The sequence below is a fragment of the Crinia signifera genome, chromosome 19 (genome assembly GCF_055691185.1).
Source record: "Crinia signifera chromosome 19, ASM5569118v1, whole genome shotgun sequence".
NCBI lineage: Eukaryota > Metazoa > Chordata > Amphibia > Anura > Myobatrachidae > Crinia > Crinia signifera.
Window position 1 is genome coordinate 117,875,822 of NC_139226.1, and position 20,517 is coordinate 117,896,338.

The 20,517-nt window shown below is 43.4% G+C and overlaps 1 protein-coding gene across 1 annotated transcript; it reads right to left on the minus strand.

The window, feature by feature from the left end:
- Positions 1-242: 242 nt before the first annotated feature.
- On the minus strand, positions 243-19,460 carry LOC146041619 (5-hydroxytryptamine receptor 3A-like). Its single transcript, XM_083161557.1, has 9 exons — positions 19,400-19,460; positions 18,408-18,559; positions 11,114-11,158; positions 7,737-7,846; positions 4,807-4,976; positions 4,436-4,593; positions 2,731-2,935; positions 1,788-2,078; positions 243-280 (listed from the first exon to the last, which is right to left on the minus strand). The coding sequence occupies exons 1-9, from the start codon at positions 19,458-19,460 to the stop codon at positions 243-245; spliced, it is 1,230 nt and encodes a 409-aa protein (XP_083017683.1).
- Positions 19,461-20,517: the final 1,057 nt, after the last annotated feature.

Below are 20,517 nucleotides of genomic sequence, written 5' to 3' on the forward strand. Positions count from 1 at the left end.
CTGAGGTGAGGTCCGTCCTCACTGTCTGTCTCTACCTCCCTTCCTACCAGCAGCAGCACACAGGCAGGAAGTTCGTCTGTGTACACAGTACACAGCATAAACTCCGTCCGCGCAGGCTGGGCAGCTGCAGCATCGTCCCTCTCCCTGCTTTCTGTTCTATCTTCACTGTCCTGCTCCAGCGGCTGCCTTCTCTTCCCCTGCACTCTGCACTCCGGTTACAGAGCCCTCCCCTTCTACAGGCTTCAGCACAGGAGCTGAACACAACAAAACCCTGGGTTTTCTACAGTGGGATGCAAAACAGTCAGTCTGTGTCATCACATGTCAGCATATTTGTGTCAGTGTCTGGGTTTCTGTGTTATGTCTCTAGATGTCAGAGTCTGTCAGCATCAGTGTCTCTATGTGCAGTCTGTGTATCAGTGTATCCCTGTGTATAGGCATCTGTCAGTGTCCATGTGTCAACATATGTGTCTGTGTCAGCATCCATGTATCAACTTGTCAGCGCCCATATTTTAGGATCTGTCCATTTGTCATCATCTGTCTGTTTGTCAGCGTCTGCGTGTCCATGCGTTAGCATCTGTCAGCATACAGTACTTCCTACCTGTACAGATTTTCGTGGGACAGGGATTTTTTTTGTGACTGAACCTCTGTCCCACCCAAGGGCAGCAATGTCCTGCGATGGGAGGAGGGGCAGTTGGGAGACGCCCTGTCACTCGGTGCTCTGCTTGGCAGAGCAGGGGTGAATAGACATTTTGCGCCTACACAGAGCATCTATTTTTTTCTGGCAGCCGTGCGCCAGAAACTTTTTTTGCCCGGACGGAGCAAAATTTATAGTTACGCCACTGGACATACCGATACTAAAGTCCTCCATATTCTCAGACATACCAGTACCACAGCTCTCCATCTTCTTAGACATACTGGTACTACAGCTCTCCATCTTCTCAGACATATTGGGGGGGAATGCTCTAACATCATCACCCCAGCTCCGCCCCCCAAATTGCCGCACTTCGCATTCATAATTATCGCATATGCACTAACATATGCGATAATTATGGCAAAGGACAGCTCTTGCGTTAAGAGCTGTCCTTTGCGATAGAGTCAGTGGGTCCCATGGGGACCCGGTGGCTCTCCCCTCCCTCCCTTACCCGGCGCTGCTGCTGCTGCACCAGGCCCTCCTCCTCCCTGCACCCGGAAGAGGTCAGTGCAGGGAGGAGGAGGTCACAGGTCCGGGCAGAACAGCTCTGTGCTGCCCGGACACAGGTGAGGGGGGGTGATGCGGGGCGCCGGGGGTCCGTGTGGGGCGGTGGTTGGTCGGTACCGCATTTTTAGCTTAGAGAATCTCCCCCATACCATTGATACAGCTCTCCATATTCTCAGACATACAGATGGGGCAGGTCCCATCCTGACTGGCGGATCGCCAGAACGTCCGCCCTGGCGACCCGCCAGCAGCCGCGCCAGCGAATACACTGAGACGCGCGTGCGTCTCACGCGCACGCGCGTCTCAATCTCCGTCGCCAGCGCGACGGAAACCCTGTCCATCTCCGCCTCAGGGAGACGGACAGGGTTAGGGGGGGTTAGGGGGGGATGCGGGCAGGCGGCGGGGACCCCGGGTTACCGCCGGCAAGCCGGCGGGACCCCGGGGGAACGGATGGAAGCGCCGTCGGAAGGGGACGCGCGCGCCTCTCGTGCGCGCGCGTCCCCTTCTCACCATCGCCATGGCGCTGGCGGGGGATGGCGGCTGGCGACGCCAGCGCCATCCCCTGCCAAGATGGGACCTGCCCCATCTGTACCATTGCTAGTGCTACAGCTCTCCATATTCTCAGACATACCAGTACTACAGCTCTCCATATTCTCAGACATACCGGTACTACAGCTTTCCATATTCTCAGACCTATTGCTAGATTTTTCAATCAGAACTCCTTCCTTTTGGCAAAGCCAGGTGGCCATCTTCTTCAGTACCAAGGTCTTCACCCACTGTGGAACCTCTGGATAAATATTTTTCAGATGGATTATCCGAACTATAAAAATGCTCTCCAGCACGTTGATTACAAGCAGTACCATACACAATATGAAATACAGACCTATAAAAAGTAAAGAGAAACGTTTTAGATAACTATTCTTATAAAGACTTAAATGTGAAATGTGATATATTTCAAAGCACAAACAAATCCACTAAGCACACTATAATGCAAATGAAACATACATCTGTATGATAATAGCATCATGGTGTGTGGCATAATGTTTAATGGGCATCACGGTCTGTGGCACAATGTGTAATGGGCATTATGGTGTGTGGCACAATGTGTAATGGTGTAGTGTGTCTACGGGGCTCTAGCTGACACAATGGGTTTAAGGTGCTCTAGATGGCGCAGTGGGTCTAAGAGGCACTGCTGTGTAGTGTAATGTGAATTGGTACTCGGTAGAGGCAGGGTATAAGTAAATATATTTATTAAAAACTTATACCCCTTTCCCACTGCAGCTCTTAAACGGTATATTGTCTTTTTTTAGCCTTTTTAAAGGGGTAGATAAGCTGCAAAATTTTCAGCTTTGCGTTTCAACCAGAAGCACCCTCTAAGTTCATGAAACATGCCCGGTGAAAACCTGGCGCATACCGTATTCTATTAGTTCTATGATGTCAATTTTTTAATTCAATTATGCCAACTTTGTAACTGTTACTGTGTCAGACCATTGTCTTTTTCATCAATAGTTTCAAAATCTCAATGTCATTCTCACTTATTAGCGGGGTTCCAGTCGCCGGTGAGTGGTCTGATACAATGATGAGGAAAACAGAATAGCCCAGAAGGAGGGTTATCTTGAAAGATACTCTCTCCCCACTTTCTGGGGGGAGGTAAAATCCAACAATATCCAGGAACATCAGAAACATACTGGGCAGTAATAGAGTCACGGTGTAAAAGACAGGCCGTCTTCGGATTATTACCTGTCAGAAAAGGAAAATGGAAAAATAAATGAAAACTGATAAAATGTCAATCATGCAATACTACAGTGGTGAATGGAATGGAGACTTATGGCCCTCATACAATAATGGTGGGCATTCTGTGGGTGGTTAGTGATTACTAGAAAGAAAACTTTCTAACACCATCGCCATGAAGGGGCTGTTACAACAACACATGCCACATACCACATCTTTGTGTTCCCTCCTCATGATACTGTATATGGTGGGGATCTCCAAAGTGGTCATGCACCAAAGTAAAGAGAAAGTATATCAGGTAAGTGACCCAGAGGGAGGGATGGGTATAGCTAAGGGTTCTTATTTCAAGAATTGGGATAATGGGGCAGATTTATTAAGCTTTGGGAAGAGATAAACTGGAGATAAAGCGGAGAAAAGGTAAAAGGAGATAAAGCACCAGCCAATCAACTCCCAACTGTCTTTTTCAAACACAGCTGATTGGCTGGTGCTTTATCTCCTTTTACCTTTTCTCCGCGTTATCTCCAGTTTATCTCTTCTGCAAGCTTAATAAATCTGCCCCATAGTGTATTATGGAAGCACTTAGTGTAGATATGTGTACTTAATTAAAATAAATTAATTATGCACTGTACCTCTATCTATTGTACACTGAATATTGAATCATTTAAAGAGTATTGAAGTACCTAACAATATTTTATTTATTAAAGGGGTAGGTAAGTTTGATTATGAGGAGGTATAGGATAATCATTTTAATAAAAAAAGGGGTTATTTTGGTGAAACTAAGGAAAGTAATAAAGGGTTTATAAATGTGAATTGAAATAATTAATCATATTGGAGTTAATTAATGATAGTATGTGGGAATGTGTGATCAAGAATGATTGTATAATTTTGAGTTGGGTTGTTATAATAATGCTTAACAGTTAATGATTTCTAAGGAGAGTTAATTAATTATGAAGTCATGGTCATTGTTGGGTAGTCAACAGGAATGCTCTGCAGTATAATGTATATAGTGTAAAGTATAATATCTGTAAATAGTATGCTAAATGTAATGTATAACAGTGACTAGCATGGTCTGTATAGTGTATATTGGTTACTAGGATCTACCTAATATGGAATAATGATCACTAGGAGGGTTTATGCTTTCTGTGGTAGTCATTAGGATGCTCTCTATATTGTGGCCTACTCTAGAATGATCTTTGTATTGTATTGCAGAGACCGGGATGCTCTCTGTGTTAAATGGGCCTCCCTAGCATGCAGTCACTAGGATGCTCTCTTTATTGTATGGTGGTCACTGTAAATGTATTTGGTGTAATGGGGAGTTGACTTTGTAAGATGGTAAAGGAGGAAGAGGAGGAGGAACCCTATTGGCTGCAACATGCATTGTGTTCTTTTAAAACATTGTTCTTCTTCTACAGATGACATCTATAAATATTACTAGCACAGATCATTATGTACAAATATACAAGTTTGAGCTTAAAACATGTGGGCAGCTGGTAGAAAGAATTAACTTACAAAGAACTTTAACTCTCCATAGCTGTGGTAATTTCCCTTGTACATTCTGGAGCTGGGAATTACCCGGACGAGCTCCCACTGTCCCTCTATCTTGTGCATAGTCTGAAAAGTATTATTCTCACTAGCATTCCTCGAAAAGGCCAGATTAATATCTTTAACTAGAAAAGAAAAATGTCAATTAATACACCACTTAATATATTAGGAAAGTATTACCCAAGGCTCTGTATGATTATTTTCCCACAGCCTCCCCATTCCTTTTTAGAAAAATGATGGAATACTGGACTACGGACATTAATCGTCACAACTTTATCTTATATCTTCACAACTTTACACTTTAATAATAGGCAGAAAGTGAAAAGTGACAAACATACTTGTGTGAGTCCAGCTTGTGAAAGTGATGGAGCAGTTCTGATGATCAAAGGGAAAGTAGTAAATGTCAAGCTTACAGGAAGATGATATTTGCAATGGTTTGCTGTTGAATACTCTGCCATTATTATTAACATAGACATAACCAATCTCTGAGGACCTTTCAATATCCACACTGTAAAACAATTAAAATGTAGTTAGTACTAGGCAGGGAGGGTTAATGTATCAAACATTCTAAAGAGGACAGGGGAGTGGCCTACAATAGTACTCATTAATTTGCTATATAATGTGCTTGGTGAAAGCTGTTTGATACATCATTCTCCCCCTATGCCATTATGTAGGCGCCACCCACAACATGGAAGGAGTTCCATCACTAAAACATGAATTTTAAATATATATATATATACCCCTGACGAAAACTGGCAGGACGCCAGTTGAAACGGCTGTCGGGAAAAGCTGGTGTATGCTTTCTTTTTGACATGCTTTAATACACTTCGTTTTTTCTTCAACTACGAGTGAGTGCTGGTTTCTTTTGCATCCCTCCACAAAAGGGAGGTAAGTGCTTATATTATTGCTTATATGGGACCCTGCACCGCAAACCGGGAATACCAACAGTGAGTGCCACCTTGTTACACCTAATCTATATATATATATATATATATATATATATATATATATATATATAGAGAGAGAGAGAGAGAGAGAGAGAGAGAGAGAGAGAGAGAGAAGATGGATATAGAGAGCGCTTAAGATGAAACCGCCACCTTAGTGCGAGACTTAATATTGAATACGATGTTTTGTGAATTATAAAACAAATTTATTTAAAATATATATAACATGATGAAAAATCAGACACTGTAAATGTTTGACACGATGATTCGGCGAAGCCGGGTTTCAAGATAAAGAAGAGACCCGGATAGAGACCCAAAGAGTTTCGTCGATGAACGACTTCTTCAGGGGCTAAATGACTCGATTTTTTTTAGCTTGAATGGTTCAAAATGAGTTTTGAAAAAAACTTCTTATAGTGACGTTTGATGACGTCCAGCGGAATGACAGATTGGTTAAAAGTAATGATGGGTCAATTGATTTTTGACCTTCCAAAAACTGCATACAAGGACCAGAGGTGTGCTCCTAAATTGCTTGTCAGTGCCTGTCTGACATTTATCCCTCGATACTGTCCTCCACTAACAGGGAGGTCTTATAGAGCAGCTGCTACATGTAGTGCAAACGGAAGTCTTTTTCTCATATATATATATATATATATATAACATACTTGTGGTTCAATAATCGACTTTTATACTGAGGTTCCCAGAGCAACTAATAAAGAGCTTTTCAGCACAATAATCTAATTATCTAAATTAGAATTCAGATTCAATTTAAATTAGTTATGTAGCCGAACATACTGCAAACTATTGTCCATCATCTTCTTCTTCAAACACAATAATTATACAGTGAAAATAGGGCACAATAAAAAATGTATAACCCAAAAAAAAGGGTATTAATAACTAGTGAATGCTTCTCCCAGAGAGATTCTGGAACACTCCTAGAAACACCAAGAAGAAGATATTTGGTAGAGATACCAAAAAAAGAAAGGTAAAATATCATATATTTAATAAATCTTAATATGGAGATTTAAACAATTAGTACTGATCATGAAGAGATATGATAGGTGACATTTAATGGGAAATCACCAACTTAATAGGATGCGACTTGCGGTAAAAATCACACTTTTTGCTGCAAAAGTCACACATTCTGACCTGTCACACTTCAATTTGTATCTAGATGTTTTCCCATTGAAAAATATACCACTCACAAATTTAATGGGATGCGATTTTTTGTAAAACATTACCAAATACCGCAAAACAACCCATTTCAACATGGCGAGTTTGACAGAAACATGCACAGACCAGTGCAAACTGTGCATGTTTATCCTGGGGATCCCCTATGTTTTTGCTCCCCTAAATTTCTAAATCCAGGACTGGTTCTTTGAGCCCAGGGCTGCTTATGCTCAGGAAGGGGGACCCCATGCTGTTTTGCTAAAACATTTTTCTTTACAAAAAATGCACAGTCTCCATGAATTTGCACATTTTTTACGACTAATGAATACAATTTTCAATACTAAAAATCGCACCATTTCACAAGCAAATTTGCATTCTATTAAAGAGCTGATGTTTTTTAAATTCCCAATTTCAGGAAATGCGATAATGTGCGAACCTTACTAAACATAGTATCCCATTAAATGTCACCCGATGTCACAGTGCATTAGTACACATTAATAATTCCCTAAGCCGCACCAAAATTCATAATATGTAAGCTAATTAACTGTAAATGTACAAAATTAGTTAGGATTGCCGCTATGCTCCACCTCCCCAAAGTTAATGGAACAGGTACGTACGACCTCTAGATTGGAGATGTTTAACGATACCTGTGTAAGTATTTGTGACTGGTTCCTTAATGGTAAAGTGCTTTCCCGGGTATAATGCAATTAATTGAAAGCCTTTAGCTTGTAGTACATCTGCGTGGTGTTAATTAGGAAGGTAGATCTCCGCGATCAAGCTATAGGGGTTTTAGCCACCATGACCCGCTTGGTCTAAGATAGAGCCTCAGCTCTGGTGTAAGGAGCAAAGAATGATTTTTAGTGGTTCATTTATGTATCTGTACAATTTTGAAATATGAAATTATTTCATTACTGTAACAATTAAGTATTCAATTAAGCTTCTGCATATTTTTATAATTATTCTAAAGTGATCTCCATTTTTATTTTTTTTCTCCATTTGGTCATTGTAATCATTGTTTCACATAAGTGGAGGGGGGGTCTGGATTTTTTTATGTATTTTCGATTTAATGTATGTTTGACTGAAGTAGAACAGTCATGCAATATTAATTCACAAGAGTTACCAAATAATGATGCTTTACCAGAATAAATAATACTTACAATTCCAAGACCACAATATCTGGTATCCACACGCGCTTTGTGGGAATTGACAGTAAAGTCACATTATCAAATTCTGATGGATCCCAAGTTAGAAACTCATCCACCCAGGACTGAATAAAAGGATAAGGAAAAAAAGGAACTGTAATAGTTTTTTTTTTAAAAGAAAAAGGAAATATTCATAAACTAATGGTGTGTACACACGTTAGATGTGCCTTAAGATCCTATCCACGATCTGATCAGATAGGATCGTGGATAGGATCTTAAGGCACATCCGATTTGCATCCTATCTTGACTATATAGTGCAGATCTGCACTATATAGACAAGGCAGCCAAGACTTTCTGGCTTCCGATACGTGAACGCGCATCGGGATCGGATCGGGATCGCAAGGGTTAAAACCCTTGCGATCTGCATCCGATGTTGATCTGATGCCGATCCGATGTTGACTATATCGTCAACATCGGAAAGGAAATCGGACCTTGTGTACACAGCATAAAAGTTAATCTACAGAACATTTGTTGTGGAACAGCTTATTTGTTTAGCATCAAGCCAGTGGCGCTAATTGTAACAAAGCTATTTACAATTTCGGTACTTGTGTAGTTTCATGGCGCCACTGTCTGTTTACTGTTTCTGTGAAATTGGCAGCTTGCCATGTTTACTCTATCTTTGCAAATTGGCAGCTTGCCAGCAGTCTGTTTACATTTACTTTGAAAAACTTGGCAGCTTTCCAGCTAGCGCGCAGGCTCAGTCAGTGGGCGGTATTCAATGAGCCTGATTCGCCATGTTTTTATGGCGAATTATTGACTAAAACGGTGAATCACCCTATTCAATGACCACATGGCGAATACATTTGAAGGTTTTTTTCGCCATGATTCACCGAGTAGCAATCGCTATCCTTTTATGGAGAAGTGGAATGTGAACTTTTAAAATAAAGTGTTTTGTTTTTTACATTTGGTGTCAAAAAATCAGGAATTTTATTCTGAGGAGGGGCATGCTATTTTTATTCATGTGCTGTAATATATAAAAATATATATATTTTTTTTTTACACAGCAGCCAGCAGGGGGCGCCGGAGCCGAGCCGCTCATTAGATATTCATATATTCACTGCACCCGATCGGGTAGTGAATATACGATCCCCTGCTGGCACACCCGGGGGGCAGCCTGTGCTGCCTGGCACCCGGGGAGCCCACCTCCCCCCCCACAAACGTTCTGGGGCAGGCGGAGAGACTTCCATCTCTCTGCCTGCCACCGTCCTCAGGCTCCCTGCGGCGTTCACCGCAGGAGCTCATATTCGCCGGTCAGGGGCAGCGAGCCCCTGACACGTTGAATACCGGAGCCGGCGAGGCTCCGGAACGTGGCGAATGTGCAGCGAATCCTAAACAGGATTCGCTGCACCTCGCTGGTATTCACATTGAATACCGTCCAGTGTGTAGTTTAACTAAACTTGGCAGCTTTTCAGAGTTCTATACTGTACTAAGGTAGCGCGCGCTCACTGTAATAAGCGATGTTACCACGTTATCTGTGAAATAGCGTTATGTATTTGCACTGTAGTAGCGTCTCAGTCACAAACTGCATCTGTAGCCACTAATAGCATCTCGTTGGCCGCAATAAGAGGTTGCGTCCCAGTCACAGTAGCGTCCCGTTCTCAAACAGCAGCTGTACTCAGAAATAGCGTTACAAATAGCGTCTACTTCACCTGAGTCACAAACAGAGTTGTGTAGTGTTACTTGTGTACTTTCATGTCTCCAGCAGGAACTGCACTCACAGTTCATTGTGGTACCATTAACAAAGGGGGTGTCAACCTGTTAATAATGACACCTGTCAACTTAACAGCTGTTGTCCTTGTTTACTTCACTATCCACACCATCCCGAAGCGTGGCGAGCGCAGCGAGCCCCGCGTGGTGGAAGATGTACGCGTCCGACCGACCTTTTCATACCCCCACTATCCAGGTCAGCCCGAAGCGTGGCGAGCGCAGCGAGCCCCGCAAGGGGACACGGAATACATGTGAAGTAATCCATGTCCCCTCGAGGGGCTCGCTGCGCTCGCCACGCTTCGAGCTGACTGGATAGTCGGGGTATGAAAAGGTCGGTCGGACGGACGCGTACCGCGTGCGCTTGCCACGCTTCGGGGTGGCATGGATAGTGGAGCTGTTTCAGGAACACATTCATACCTGCAAAATCTTACACTTGAGACAGTAATGATGACATTTTTTAACTATTAACTGTTTAGTGAAATATAAAGAAGAATAAGGAAGAAATTAAAGAATAATTAATTAATTTAACGAACAATAAAATTTAGAAAGAAGTCATTCTTAAGAACATGAAGCACCTGCTGCATCATCACCACCACTTGGACAGGAAGCAGCTGCTGACATCAATGCTGTCGGCTCTGCTTCGTCATCTTTCTCAAGTTGGGGGAGCAGGGTCAGTGCATACAGGATGCGCTGAAAGGGGTCCTGTGCACCTACACTCTTCCTCCAGACAAACTGCTGGAGGTAGAAGTCCAGGTGGTGGCACGCCATCCCCCACTTGCAACTACCCCACAAGCATTCTATGTTCTGGGTGTGGACCCCAGTGTCAGGATCCATATTGTGGTACTTGTGGTTCACTTTTGCGTGGTGGTACCCGGCCTCCTCCAACTGCTGCGTGTTATACGCCCTCCAGCAGTCGCTAAAGATGGTGGTACCTAGTTCCACATTGGCCTCAATGGCAGCCATTAGGGTGCTCGCATCCCACCGCTCCACTGCAGTCCTGAAGCACCGGCCTGTCTCCCTCGAGATGCCTCCAAACACCCACTGCTGGGGCAATATGCGTCCAACTTGACTCTTTCTCTGGACATACTGTAGAGGATCTCGTCCACCTCCACGATGGTACCTGTCCCTCCAATGTGCTGCTGAGGCTGCAATAGCAGGTCCACTGTGCAGGCCTCCCTCATCAAATTATTGTATAACACAGTTGTCTTCTGTGAACAAGTTACATCTGCCCCACCTGCAGTGCACATGGTTTTGCCCATCTAAGAAGGATTTTGTCAGAAAGCAGGCAGCTGGCGGCATCTGATGGATTAGCAAGGCTGCAAATTTCGCAGCCTTGCGTGCCAATCAGAAAAAGGTCCTTAGTTTCACCTGCCTGATAAGTGCCAGCATCTGGGCTAATTGAAGAGCCCTGGATGAGTCAATTAGCTTTAATTAGCACCATGGCTATGCGGATACATCCCAATAAACACATAACTATTTTGTTGTAAATCCACTATTTTAGTTCATTTGAGCACTATAATTGTCATTATCTTGATACACAGCCATTTCTTATGTACAAAAAGTTTATAAGAATTTGTCAAAAAATATACTTATGTAACAAACAATATAAATATAAAATAATTTACCTGATTATACCATACATATGTGGTCAGTACTTGGTTTTTTTCATTCTGGGAGAAGAGAAAAAAAATAAAAACATATCTGCAGCAAAATATTTACTGATAACAAAAAAATGTGTATTTAGTCTTCAAAAATAAAATATTTTAAGAATATATTCTGGCAAAAAAACAAATAACCCGGCCGCTATATGCGACAGGGGAAATAGCGTCGGGTGCCTAGTCAATGCTGTCTTTCCCGACAGCATTGAAGGGGCAGATCAACAGAATGGGCCCGACTTTAAAAGCAGTCGGCCCCGTTTTGTTGATTTCGGCCATGAATTGTCGCGATCGTGGCCGAATCTCGACAATTCGCGTCCGTTTACGCAGACACGCCCCATTTTTGCCGATCCACAGGCGGGATATTGCCGATCAGTGTGTCGCATTAACCCTGGTTGGTAGGGTTAATGCTTTGGCCGTGGGACCTTATATAATAAGTGTCCCCCGGCTGTGGCATTACCCTGCTGGCTGGTTGGGCCTGGGGCTGGTTCTTAAAATATGGGGGACCCCTATTCATTTTGTCCCCCATAGTTTGGGAACCAGCCCCGGACCTGGAGCCTGGGGCTAGTTTTAAAACATTGGGGAACTCCTATTTGCCGGGTTCCTGGATTTTTTATTACCAGCCCCAGCTCTTTCAGCCTGGTGCTGGTTACGGCTGTGGGGGAGACCGCACGCCGTATTTTTTATTTTTTCTATTTTTTACACACTGAAGCCTGCATGGATAGTTATGCCACTGCCCACCCCTCTTAACGGCACTGCTTATATTCCCATCATCAGAATCCTCATCGTCAACATTGTCATTTGCACCAGCTACACCAATATCCTCCTCATTCTGGTGTACTTCTAAAGTAACATCCTCAATCTTAATGTCAGCATGTTGACTGGCGCTACTCCTCCCAATACCCACAGAGGATGTGCAAAATCTATCTATCCTCCCCTGAATTGCCACCATCAGTATTGCACCGCATCTCTGAATGCCTTTCTGCCATTTCATTTTGGATGTCATCTTGCCACCTCAAACTAAACATTTTTAAATCAGAATTAATTATTTTCCCCACCAGCCACGTGTAATTAATTATAGTACATTATTGGTAGGGTCAGGCCTAGACATCACAAATCGTGGACACACTTGGACTCTGCTTGGGGATTTGTGATATCTGAGTGCAGTTAGTTCCTATTCTTTAACAATATTTATTTTGTATTTTTTTTTATGAACATAGGTCAAGGCTTTAGTCTTTCCTTGGCACTTTGTGTTGTAAATAGCATGTTGCCAAGTTAGCGTTTCTCTTTAGATAGTTAAAATTGTCTCAGCAGCAACCCTGGGCTCAAACAGATTTAGCAGCATCCCTGGGATTATACAGTAGACTTAGCAGCATCCCTTGGCTTATACAGTAGACTTTGCAGGGCTTATTCAGTAGACCAAGCAGCACCCTTGGACTTACACAGCAGACAGACCAACTCTTTTTTTGTGGGGGCCCAACAAACCAATTCATTTCAGCCTCAGTTGTGGCAGACCCTGCTGTCCCTGAAATGGTTTGTTAAACTGTACATGTCCTGTTAATACAACATAAGGGTGGGTGGGAGGACCAAAGGACAATTCCATCTTGCACCTCTTTTATTTGCATGATGTGCTCTTTGGGGCCTAGTTTTTAAATCTGCCATCCTGTGTGCCGCTGCATTGCCACTCCTAAATGGGCCAGGTGTTTGTGCCACCCACTTAGCATAGTCATCCAGCTACCTCGGTGCATCCTTTTGGCCTAAAACAATACTGTGATTTGTGAAGTGTTTAGAATAGACTGGAAATGAGTGAAAATTAATGTTATTAAGGTTAATAATAGCGCAGGAACCCAAAAAAAAAAAAAAAACACCCACTTTCTGTGATTTTAGCTGTTTTTATGTTTTTTTTTTTTCTTTTAAAACATAGATCCAAAACCAAAAACAGAAAGGGTAATTTTGCCAAAACCAAACCATATCTAAAACCCGATGGGAGAGACAATCCAAAACCGAAACACAAAACATGAAAAGTGCCCTGTGCACACCCCTAATATTTATGTAGTAGGGGCCCCACTTTTGTTTCATCCAGTTTCCTTATTTGATTTATTCATTACAGATGGGTCAGTTCTCTGTGTGTGTGACGGTGCGCCATTCGCTGGTACAGTATCTGGCTGGTGGCGATCCGGCAGGCTTGGTCATGCAAACTTCTCAGAAACTTATGTGTCCATTTCTGAGAATGGGGCTCGCGAGCGTCTCCATGTGCACGCACCCCATTTGGTGATTTGGCAGATGGCAGTTGGCGCACATTTTTTTTTTTTTATTTATATAACAATTGTGAGCGACGCCGGCATTTCTAGCAGATATTTTGCACGTCTCTCACAGAGATGTTACCACTCAAAGGGTTAAAACTACTTGGTACCAATTACTTATATTTGTATTAGTTGTTTGAAATCTTAATGTTTCCTCTGCAAATGTAAGCACTTCACGATACACTCTAAAACAGGCATGGCCAAACGAAGGTCCTCCAGTTTTTGTGAAACTACAAGACCCATCGCCTTGCCAAAGTTTTGCTATTAGGGAATGCTAAAACTATGGCAAGGCATGCTGGGATGTGTAGTTTCACAAAAGCTGGAGGGCCACAAGTTGGAATGCATGGTCTAATGCAAGAATGTCTTGTTGCCCTAAAGCATAATATAAAAACACAACATGATGTTTTTTATTTATATTTTTAATACAAGCAAGAACAAATCATTAAATGTGAGACTGCAACAAAGGGAGTTATTCAGTAAGGATTTCAAAGCAACATCTTACTCCAATGGGCAAAGGCATGTTGCAATGCTGGTGGGGCAGATGTAAAATGTGCAGAGAGAGTTATGTAGGGCACACACCAGAACGATTTGGCCTCAAAACACCCAAATTAGATACAATCTCGACCGATTGTATGTAAATTGGGCATGTTTTGGGCCATTTCTGATCCAATGCGCAGCCCCGCTGGTTGTTTGCTTGTTTCACGGTTCCTACCTGTAGCAGGTAGGATCTGGAAACGACCCTTCAGCTGGGTACAGGTCGAGATCAGATCGGATTCAGATCGTGTGCAGGTCATCAGCAGATCGTGTGCTCCTACAGATCGTGAGTCAATTGTACGATCGTCTTACGATCCGCTCACAACCTGCATCCTTCTGGTGTGCACCAGGCATTAGATTTGGGTGAGTTATTTTGTCGCTGTGCAGGGTAAATACTGGCTGCTTTGTTGTTACACTGCAATGTACAGTAGGTTTCAGTTTGAACACAACCTACCCAAATCTTAAGGTGCCCATATACTGGTGAGATGTATCTCACCAAGTGGTTGCATGCAATTTGCTTGCAATGTGGGCGGGAACTTCCTGGGGGACAGGATCTACGGGCTGTGAGAAATATTAGGAGCAGCCAGTGAGATCTGAGATTGAGATGCGAAGCACACGGGAGCGCGCCTGGCATCGCAATCGCACCAAAACCACCTGCAATGTGCCAGTTTCCCTGAGATCCATAGCAGCAACGCATCGCAATCTCATAAAAGAAGGCCACATCGCACCAGTGTATGGGCACCTTCACTCTCTCTGCACATGCTACATTTGCCCCACCTGCAGTGCACATTTAGAGAACAAATTTGTCCTGTGATCAGGTCTGAATTAAGCCAATGGTGCCTTTGATAAAATATAAGGGGATGATGCTGCTCACTGGGAACGACTGGTAAAATGGGCCACGTCCCATCACATTGCCAATGTGATGGGACGTGGCCACACCACTGTAAAATAATGAAAGAGAGGACAGTCTGCTGCAGCTGCCTCTCACACAGCCCCGAGCTCACGCTTCGGGCTCGCTGGCTCGCTGCGCTCGCCACACTTTCTATTCTCAACTCCACGCCGACATGGATAGTGGGGGTATGAAAAGGTCGGCGGATGCGTACCGCCGCCCCTCGTGGGCTCGCTGTGCTCGCCACGCTTCGGGTTGACGTTGATCGTGGGGTGGCGTTAAAATTTTTTGGGGGTGCCATTTCACACTTCAGGGGGTATTTTTGGGGTCTGTGGGCCATTTAACATTGTTCCCTATGTTTAATTGGGTCAATTGAGGCATTTTACATTGTTCCCTATGTAAAATCGCGGTCATCGCATCAGTCGCATCGCATGCTTTTTTTGGCCGCATGCGACGCGACCGACGCGATTTTGACCTTTTTAATGCATTTCAATGGCAAATCGCGGGCATCGCGTCGGTCGCATCGCATACCATTAGAAATGACCCGCGATGCCCGCGATTGTGGCCGTGCTAGGAAACGAGTACCGTATTCTCCATTATAAAAATATCCTCTGCATCATGCCAGTCTATAATTATGGAATCGGTACTTCTGTCAGACCAGACTTAGGTCTACAGTCATTAGGTCGGCCCCGGAAGGTCGACTGTCCCCAATGTCGACAGGGTTAAAGGTCGACATGGGTCAAGGTCGACATGACTTAAGGTCGACATGGGCCAAGGTCGACATGGGTTTATGTCGACAGTCATTATGTCGTTCAGTTTTTTTACCCGAATGTCGACACAGTCGACATGGACACAGTTGGAGTTGAACCGCAGCCGCTCGCAATGCTTCGGGCACGGTGCCTCGCTATGCTCGGCACACTATTTTATTCTCCCACCATGCCCTAGTGGATGGTAGGGCATGAAATACCGCCTGTCGCCACATGTCGGCTCGAAAAAACAGTGAAAAACTCATGTCGACCTAATGACTGTCGACCTAAACCCATGTCGACCTTGGCCCATGTCGACCTTAAGTCATGTCGACCTGGACCCGTGTCGACCTTTAACCCTGTCGACCTTGCTGCCAGTCGACCTTCCGGGGTTGACCTAATGACTGTCGACCTAAGTGTGGTCTGACAGATGACCGTTTCCCATAATTATGAACTATCCTCTATACTCTGCCTATGTATCTATTATGTTATTTTCCCAAGCTTATATAGTAAGGCCGCTATATATATCATAATTCTCTGCCGACACTGTATATCTATTATGTTATTATGACTATTTGCATAAGCCTGTGTAATATAACAGCTTTATACCATACCTCTCTTTCTAAAGTATATTATGAAAATATTTTTTCTCATTATTTCTATTTATTGTGTGTATATATAAATTAATGATGTATAAATTGTGTATCTTAGTTAATGTTAGAATCGCACATGCGCACCACTCGTAATTAATATAACATGGAATCCCGATATCTGCACTAAAACGGTACTTATAGAAAGGTTCTGATATAAGGAAGGGAGCTTTGTAGTGTGACACCCGCTCCCATCAAACTTTATCATGGGGAATGCACGAAAGCGCCGGCTCCCGGAAACCGGAAGTACGGGAACCGCCATCTTGATTAAGGGCACAAGACAGGCTGAATTACTATGCCTGATTAGAAAATATAGTGGAACGCATGTGCGGCTCACTGAAGCCGGAAATGACCTAATCGGAAGTCCGATAACGGACTGCTAATATACTGTATAGTAAAATGTGTTTTTAAACTATTTCTACTGCTCGTTTTTTTATAAAAACAGCTTCAGTTCAGTTCAGTTTTGTCTCCTATTTTATATAATATAAGCCGATATCCATTTTAATGAATTTGATAAGTAATTGATTATTACATGCAACAGGTGCCAACCATCCACCTCATTATCTGGGGTATAAAACACTGGTACAAGGTATACTAGATATCACCTTGAAAAAGCTATAAGAGCGAAACGCGTTGGTGTATTGGAGCCTAGACACCCACCTTTGGATCACCTACTCAGCTTTCCTACTGTGACCGGACCAGCTTCCTGAGTAAACCCCAGTAGCCGTGCATAACCAGGACACTGTACCATCAACAAACCAGGTTGAGCCCTATACCATCTGGTGCTCCCTGGGCTGGAAGATACCATCACTCCTAAACAGTCCTACCTCCATCGGCCTAATTCACTTGGGACATAAGTAGGAAGCATATCTAGGAACGGACACAAGAAAAATATTCCATTGGAAAACTGGGTGACCATCCTTGCTCCATTTTATGAATACCACTACCAGTACCGTTATGTCTATATGAATTTCATTTTAAAGTGTATAATTTTTTTTAAATGTGTTTTTTTAATTTTCCACCTGTTGCATGTTATTAGGTAAAGCGCGGTTTCACATCCCCCTTTTTACCATATATTTCTGTGTGTTTGGGCTTGACTCCCAAACCTACGAAACTGCAGCTTAAGCAAAGCCACCCATTTTTAGGCGCCCTCTCGGGACACTTTGTGCCCCACAACCCCTTTTCTGTACATGTGCCGATCACTGGAAACAAGGCATCCACACCGTTTTTTTGGAGGATTCAGCAGTGCTCCTGCTGCCTCCACTGCACCCTGGAAAGTAAGTACTGTAATAGAAAACTGTGACAGCTTATAGTTATCATTTTATAGAATGTATTTAATTAATGCTCAGCAGGGGGGGATCTGGCAAGGGCTCGGGATGTATGAGAGGCACTCCATCTGCAGCTCTGGAAGACCGGTTTGACCGCCCCTGATTAATATGCTTAATATATTTCCCCATTGATTTCTTGGCTAACTGGGGATGCAGGCTAAGGAAGGCTGCATGTAGGAATGTTCTGTGACTGCATAAAGCAATGCTATTTAATAATTTGCAAAATAATTCAATTATTTTGAATTAACTTTAATTTCACAATTTACAGTTTTATTATATGGTCTCATAGACCAGGAATGGCATATATGCACAGTTGCCTAATTTCTGGATGCCCTCTCCAGGAGGAGAGGGTAGCCAGTTCAGTGAGGCAGGGGGGCGGGGCTGCTGATGGGGTGGGTAAAGGGGTGTGGGATCATCCAGTGTGAGGGGGTGGCCAGTGCCCTCGTGGCCACTGAGGGGATGGCCAGTGCCCTCATGGCCACACCCCCAGCAGTGCAATGCTGGTATTTCAGGCATTGCACAGTGGGGTTGTGGGGCCACATTGACCTGATTCACATTTCACATAATTTGCTCCCACGGACACCCCCTTCCCCTGCTGAGCTGCTGAGGTGGGGTCTCGGGAGATTGCCCGCATTTTGGGAGGCTTGCCCCACTTTCCGGGGGCCTGGGAGGTGGACCCAATTTCAGGAACCCGCCCGGCCATTCCGGGAGGGTAGGCAACCCTGCATACTGTATATGCCACTGATGATAACCCTTAAGCACCTATATGTCCCTCAAATGTAAAGAGTAAAATCATAGGAGATAGTGAACTTACCACTTCGAGAATAGAATATATTATGATATCTATGTTCACCGTTGTTGCTTGTCTCCAGTTATGCACTGGTCTCACATCCTTCTTGTACCCATCCATCAAGTAGTCTGCAAGTCTTACAAGGTTCGGCTTAATTTTCTCAGCAGGTTGTTTTGCTTCAAGTGTACAAGGACAGATTAGTCAGTCAGTCTGTCTGTCTGTGCGTTAGTCCATCCGTCCAGCTTTCCCTATAGTTATATATCTGTCTGTGTATCTGTGCATTAGTCCATCCGTCCAGCTTTCCCTATAGTTATATATCTGTGGGTTAATCTGTCCGACCATCCATCCCCGTAGCTATTAATTTATCCATCTATCTATCTATCTATCTATCTATCTATCTATCTATCTATCTATCTATCTATCTATCTATCTATCTATCTATCTATCTATCTATCTATCTATCTATCTCTGTTTGTCTGTCTCTCTGTCTGTCTATATATCTATCTATCCATCCACACACACGTATATATATATAGTACACTTATCCCCCCACGGAGGAAAGAGTCCAGACCGGCACATAAGTACACAGTTTTCATCAGGGGCAGCTGTTTCAACTGGGAAGATCCAGTTGAAACAGCTGTCGGGACCGCTGCTGTTACCATTCTGTGTACATATGGAATAAACCACATTTCTTTCTTCACTCGTGTGCCGTGCTGGACTCCATCTTCTGTGGGGGGGGGGGGGGGGTAAATGTACTGTATTCTAATTGTTATGGACCAGGCACCAGAACATTTTGATTAAATAATTGGAGTGCCGCCCTGCTATATATATATATATATATATATATATATATATATATATATATAACAATACATGCATATATAACAATACATGTATCTACAAGAGGTATGTATTCATACACATACACATATTAGTCACTATCTCCCTCTCATCATTGCATATGTAATAAGGTCTCATACTCACATACAGTATACAGTATAATCAGATGAACTCACCTGTAGATGGGGTGAGAAGATATAGGCTGAATATAGTGTGGTACACCCACATATACAGCATTTTTGCCGGAGGTCCAGTGGATCCTTTTCACCAATACTGTAACTTTCGGAGCTTCGGCTTCCTTTTTCTGTTGGTCTTTACTAGTACATTTCAATACTAATAAGAATGAATATTCTGAGGTTTTGTATTTCTCTAGAGAAAACACATTTTATAATTTTATTTATGTGCAAATTTGTCATAAATATGTTTTATACTCCATTATGCCTCTGTGTCATTCCCTGTCTTCATTTTCCATGTGATGGTTGTATTATTTTCTTTGTCCTTCCTATGTAAAGCTGAGCTACAGGCAGTATCAGTCTCTCCTGTATAATGTTCCTCTGAAATCGGTCCCTCCCCATTCACCGTTAGGATGCTTAGGTCAATTAGCTCCTGGAAATGATAATGCATCTTGAAAACCTGGTCTTGGAAACTACAAAATATATATTATTCACTGGTAGCTATTATTAATTATAAATTCATAAATGTAATCAGTGTCAGGCTGGGGCATGAAGTACCCACCATGGAAGGCAGTGATATGGGCACATGTTTAGGGGTGTGGCCAGCCTTCAGAGGGGGTGTCACAGAGGTCGACTATCCACTAGAGATTAAATAATATAGTAAATTATAGAAAATATTGCTAGTGCACAGTGGTGGTTTTTAGCGGGGCTGCAGCCCCCCCCCCCCCCAGGTAAAATCCGCCACTGTTCTAGGCCTAAGTGAAGCAAGATGTAGTCTGTGAGACTGCTCTGGCTTCACTGTAACTGGCGGTGACTTACTATTGGAAGTCCAACCTGCCAGTTACTAAAGGCAGTCCCATTGGGAGGTGTAACCCTCCCTCCGGGATGCCTCTGTATGCACAGCTGCTGGTAAGCCCCCAAAACGGGTTCTGCACATGTGCAGTACTGCAGACGACACAGCGCATGCGCCCGCATCGTGACAGCCCCTTTCCTCCGCAGAGGTAAGAGCTGCCGCTGCTACTACATACACTATATTGTACCAGATGAATATAAGTGTAAAATCAATATATAATTCCAGTGGCCAGTATGGAAGCCGATCCCTAAAGGCAGAGGTGCCCCCA

Coding starts and splice junctions, on each gene's coding strand:
- LOC146041619 (XM_083161557.1), bottom strand. CDS start 19,460: ATGCTGTATATGTGGGTGTACCACACTATATTCAGCCTATATCTTCTC. Junction 18,560..19,399: donor TCTTCTCACCCCATCTACAG/GTGAGTTCATCT, acceptor GTACACTTGAAG/CAAAACAACCTGCTGAGAAA. Junction 4,594..4,806: donor CACAAGCTGGACTCACACAA/GTATGTTTGTCA, acceptor TTTCTTTTCTAG/TTAAAGATATTAATCTGGCC.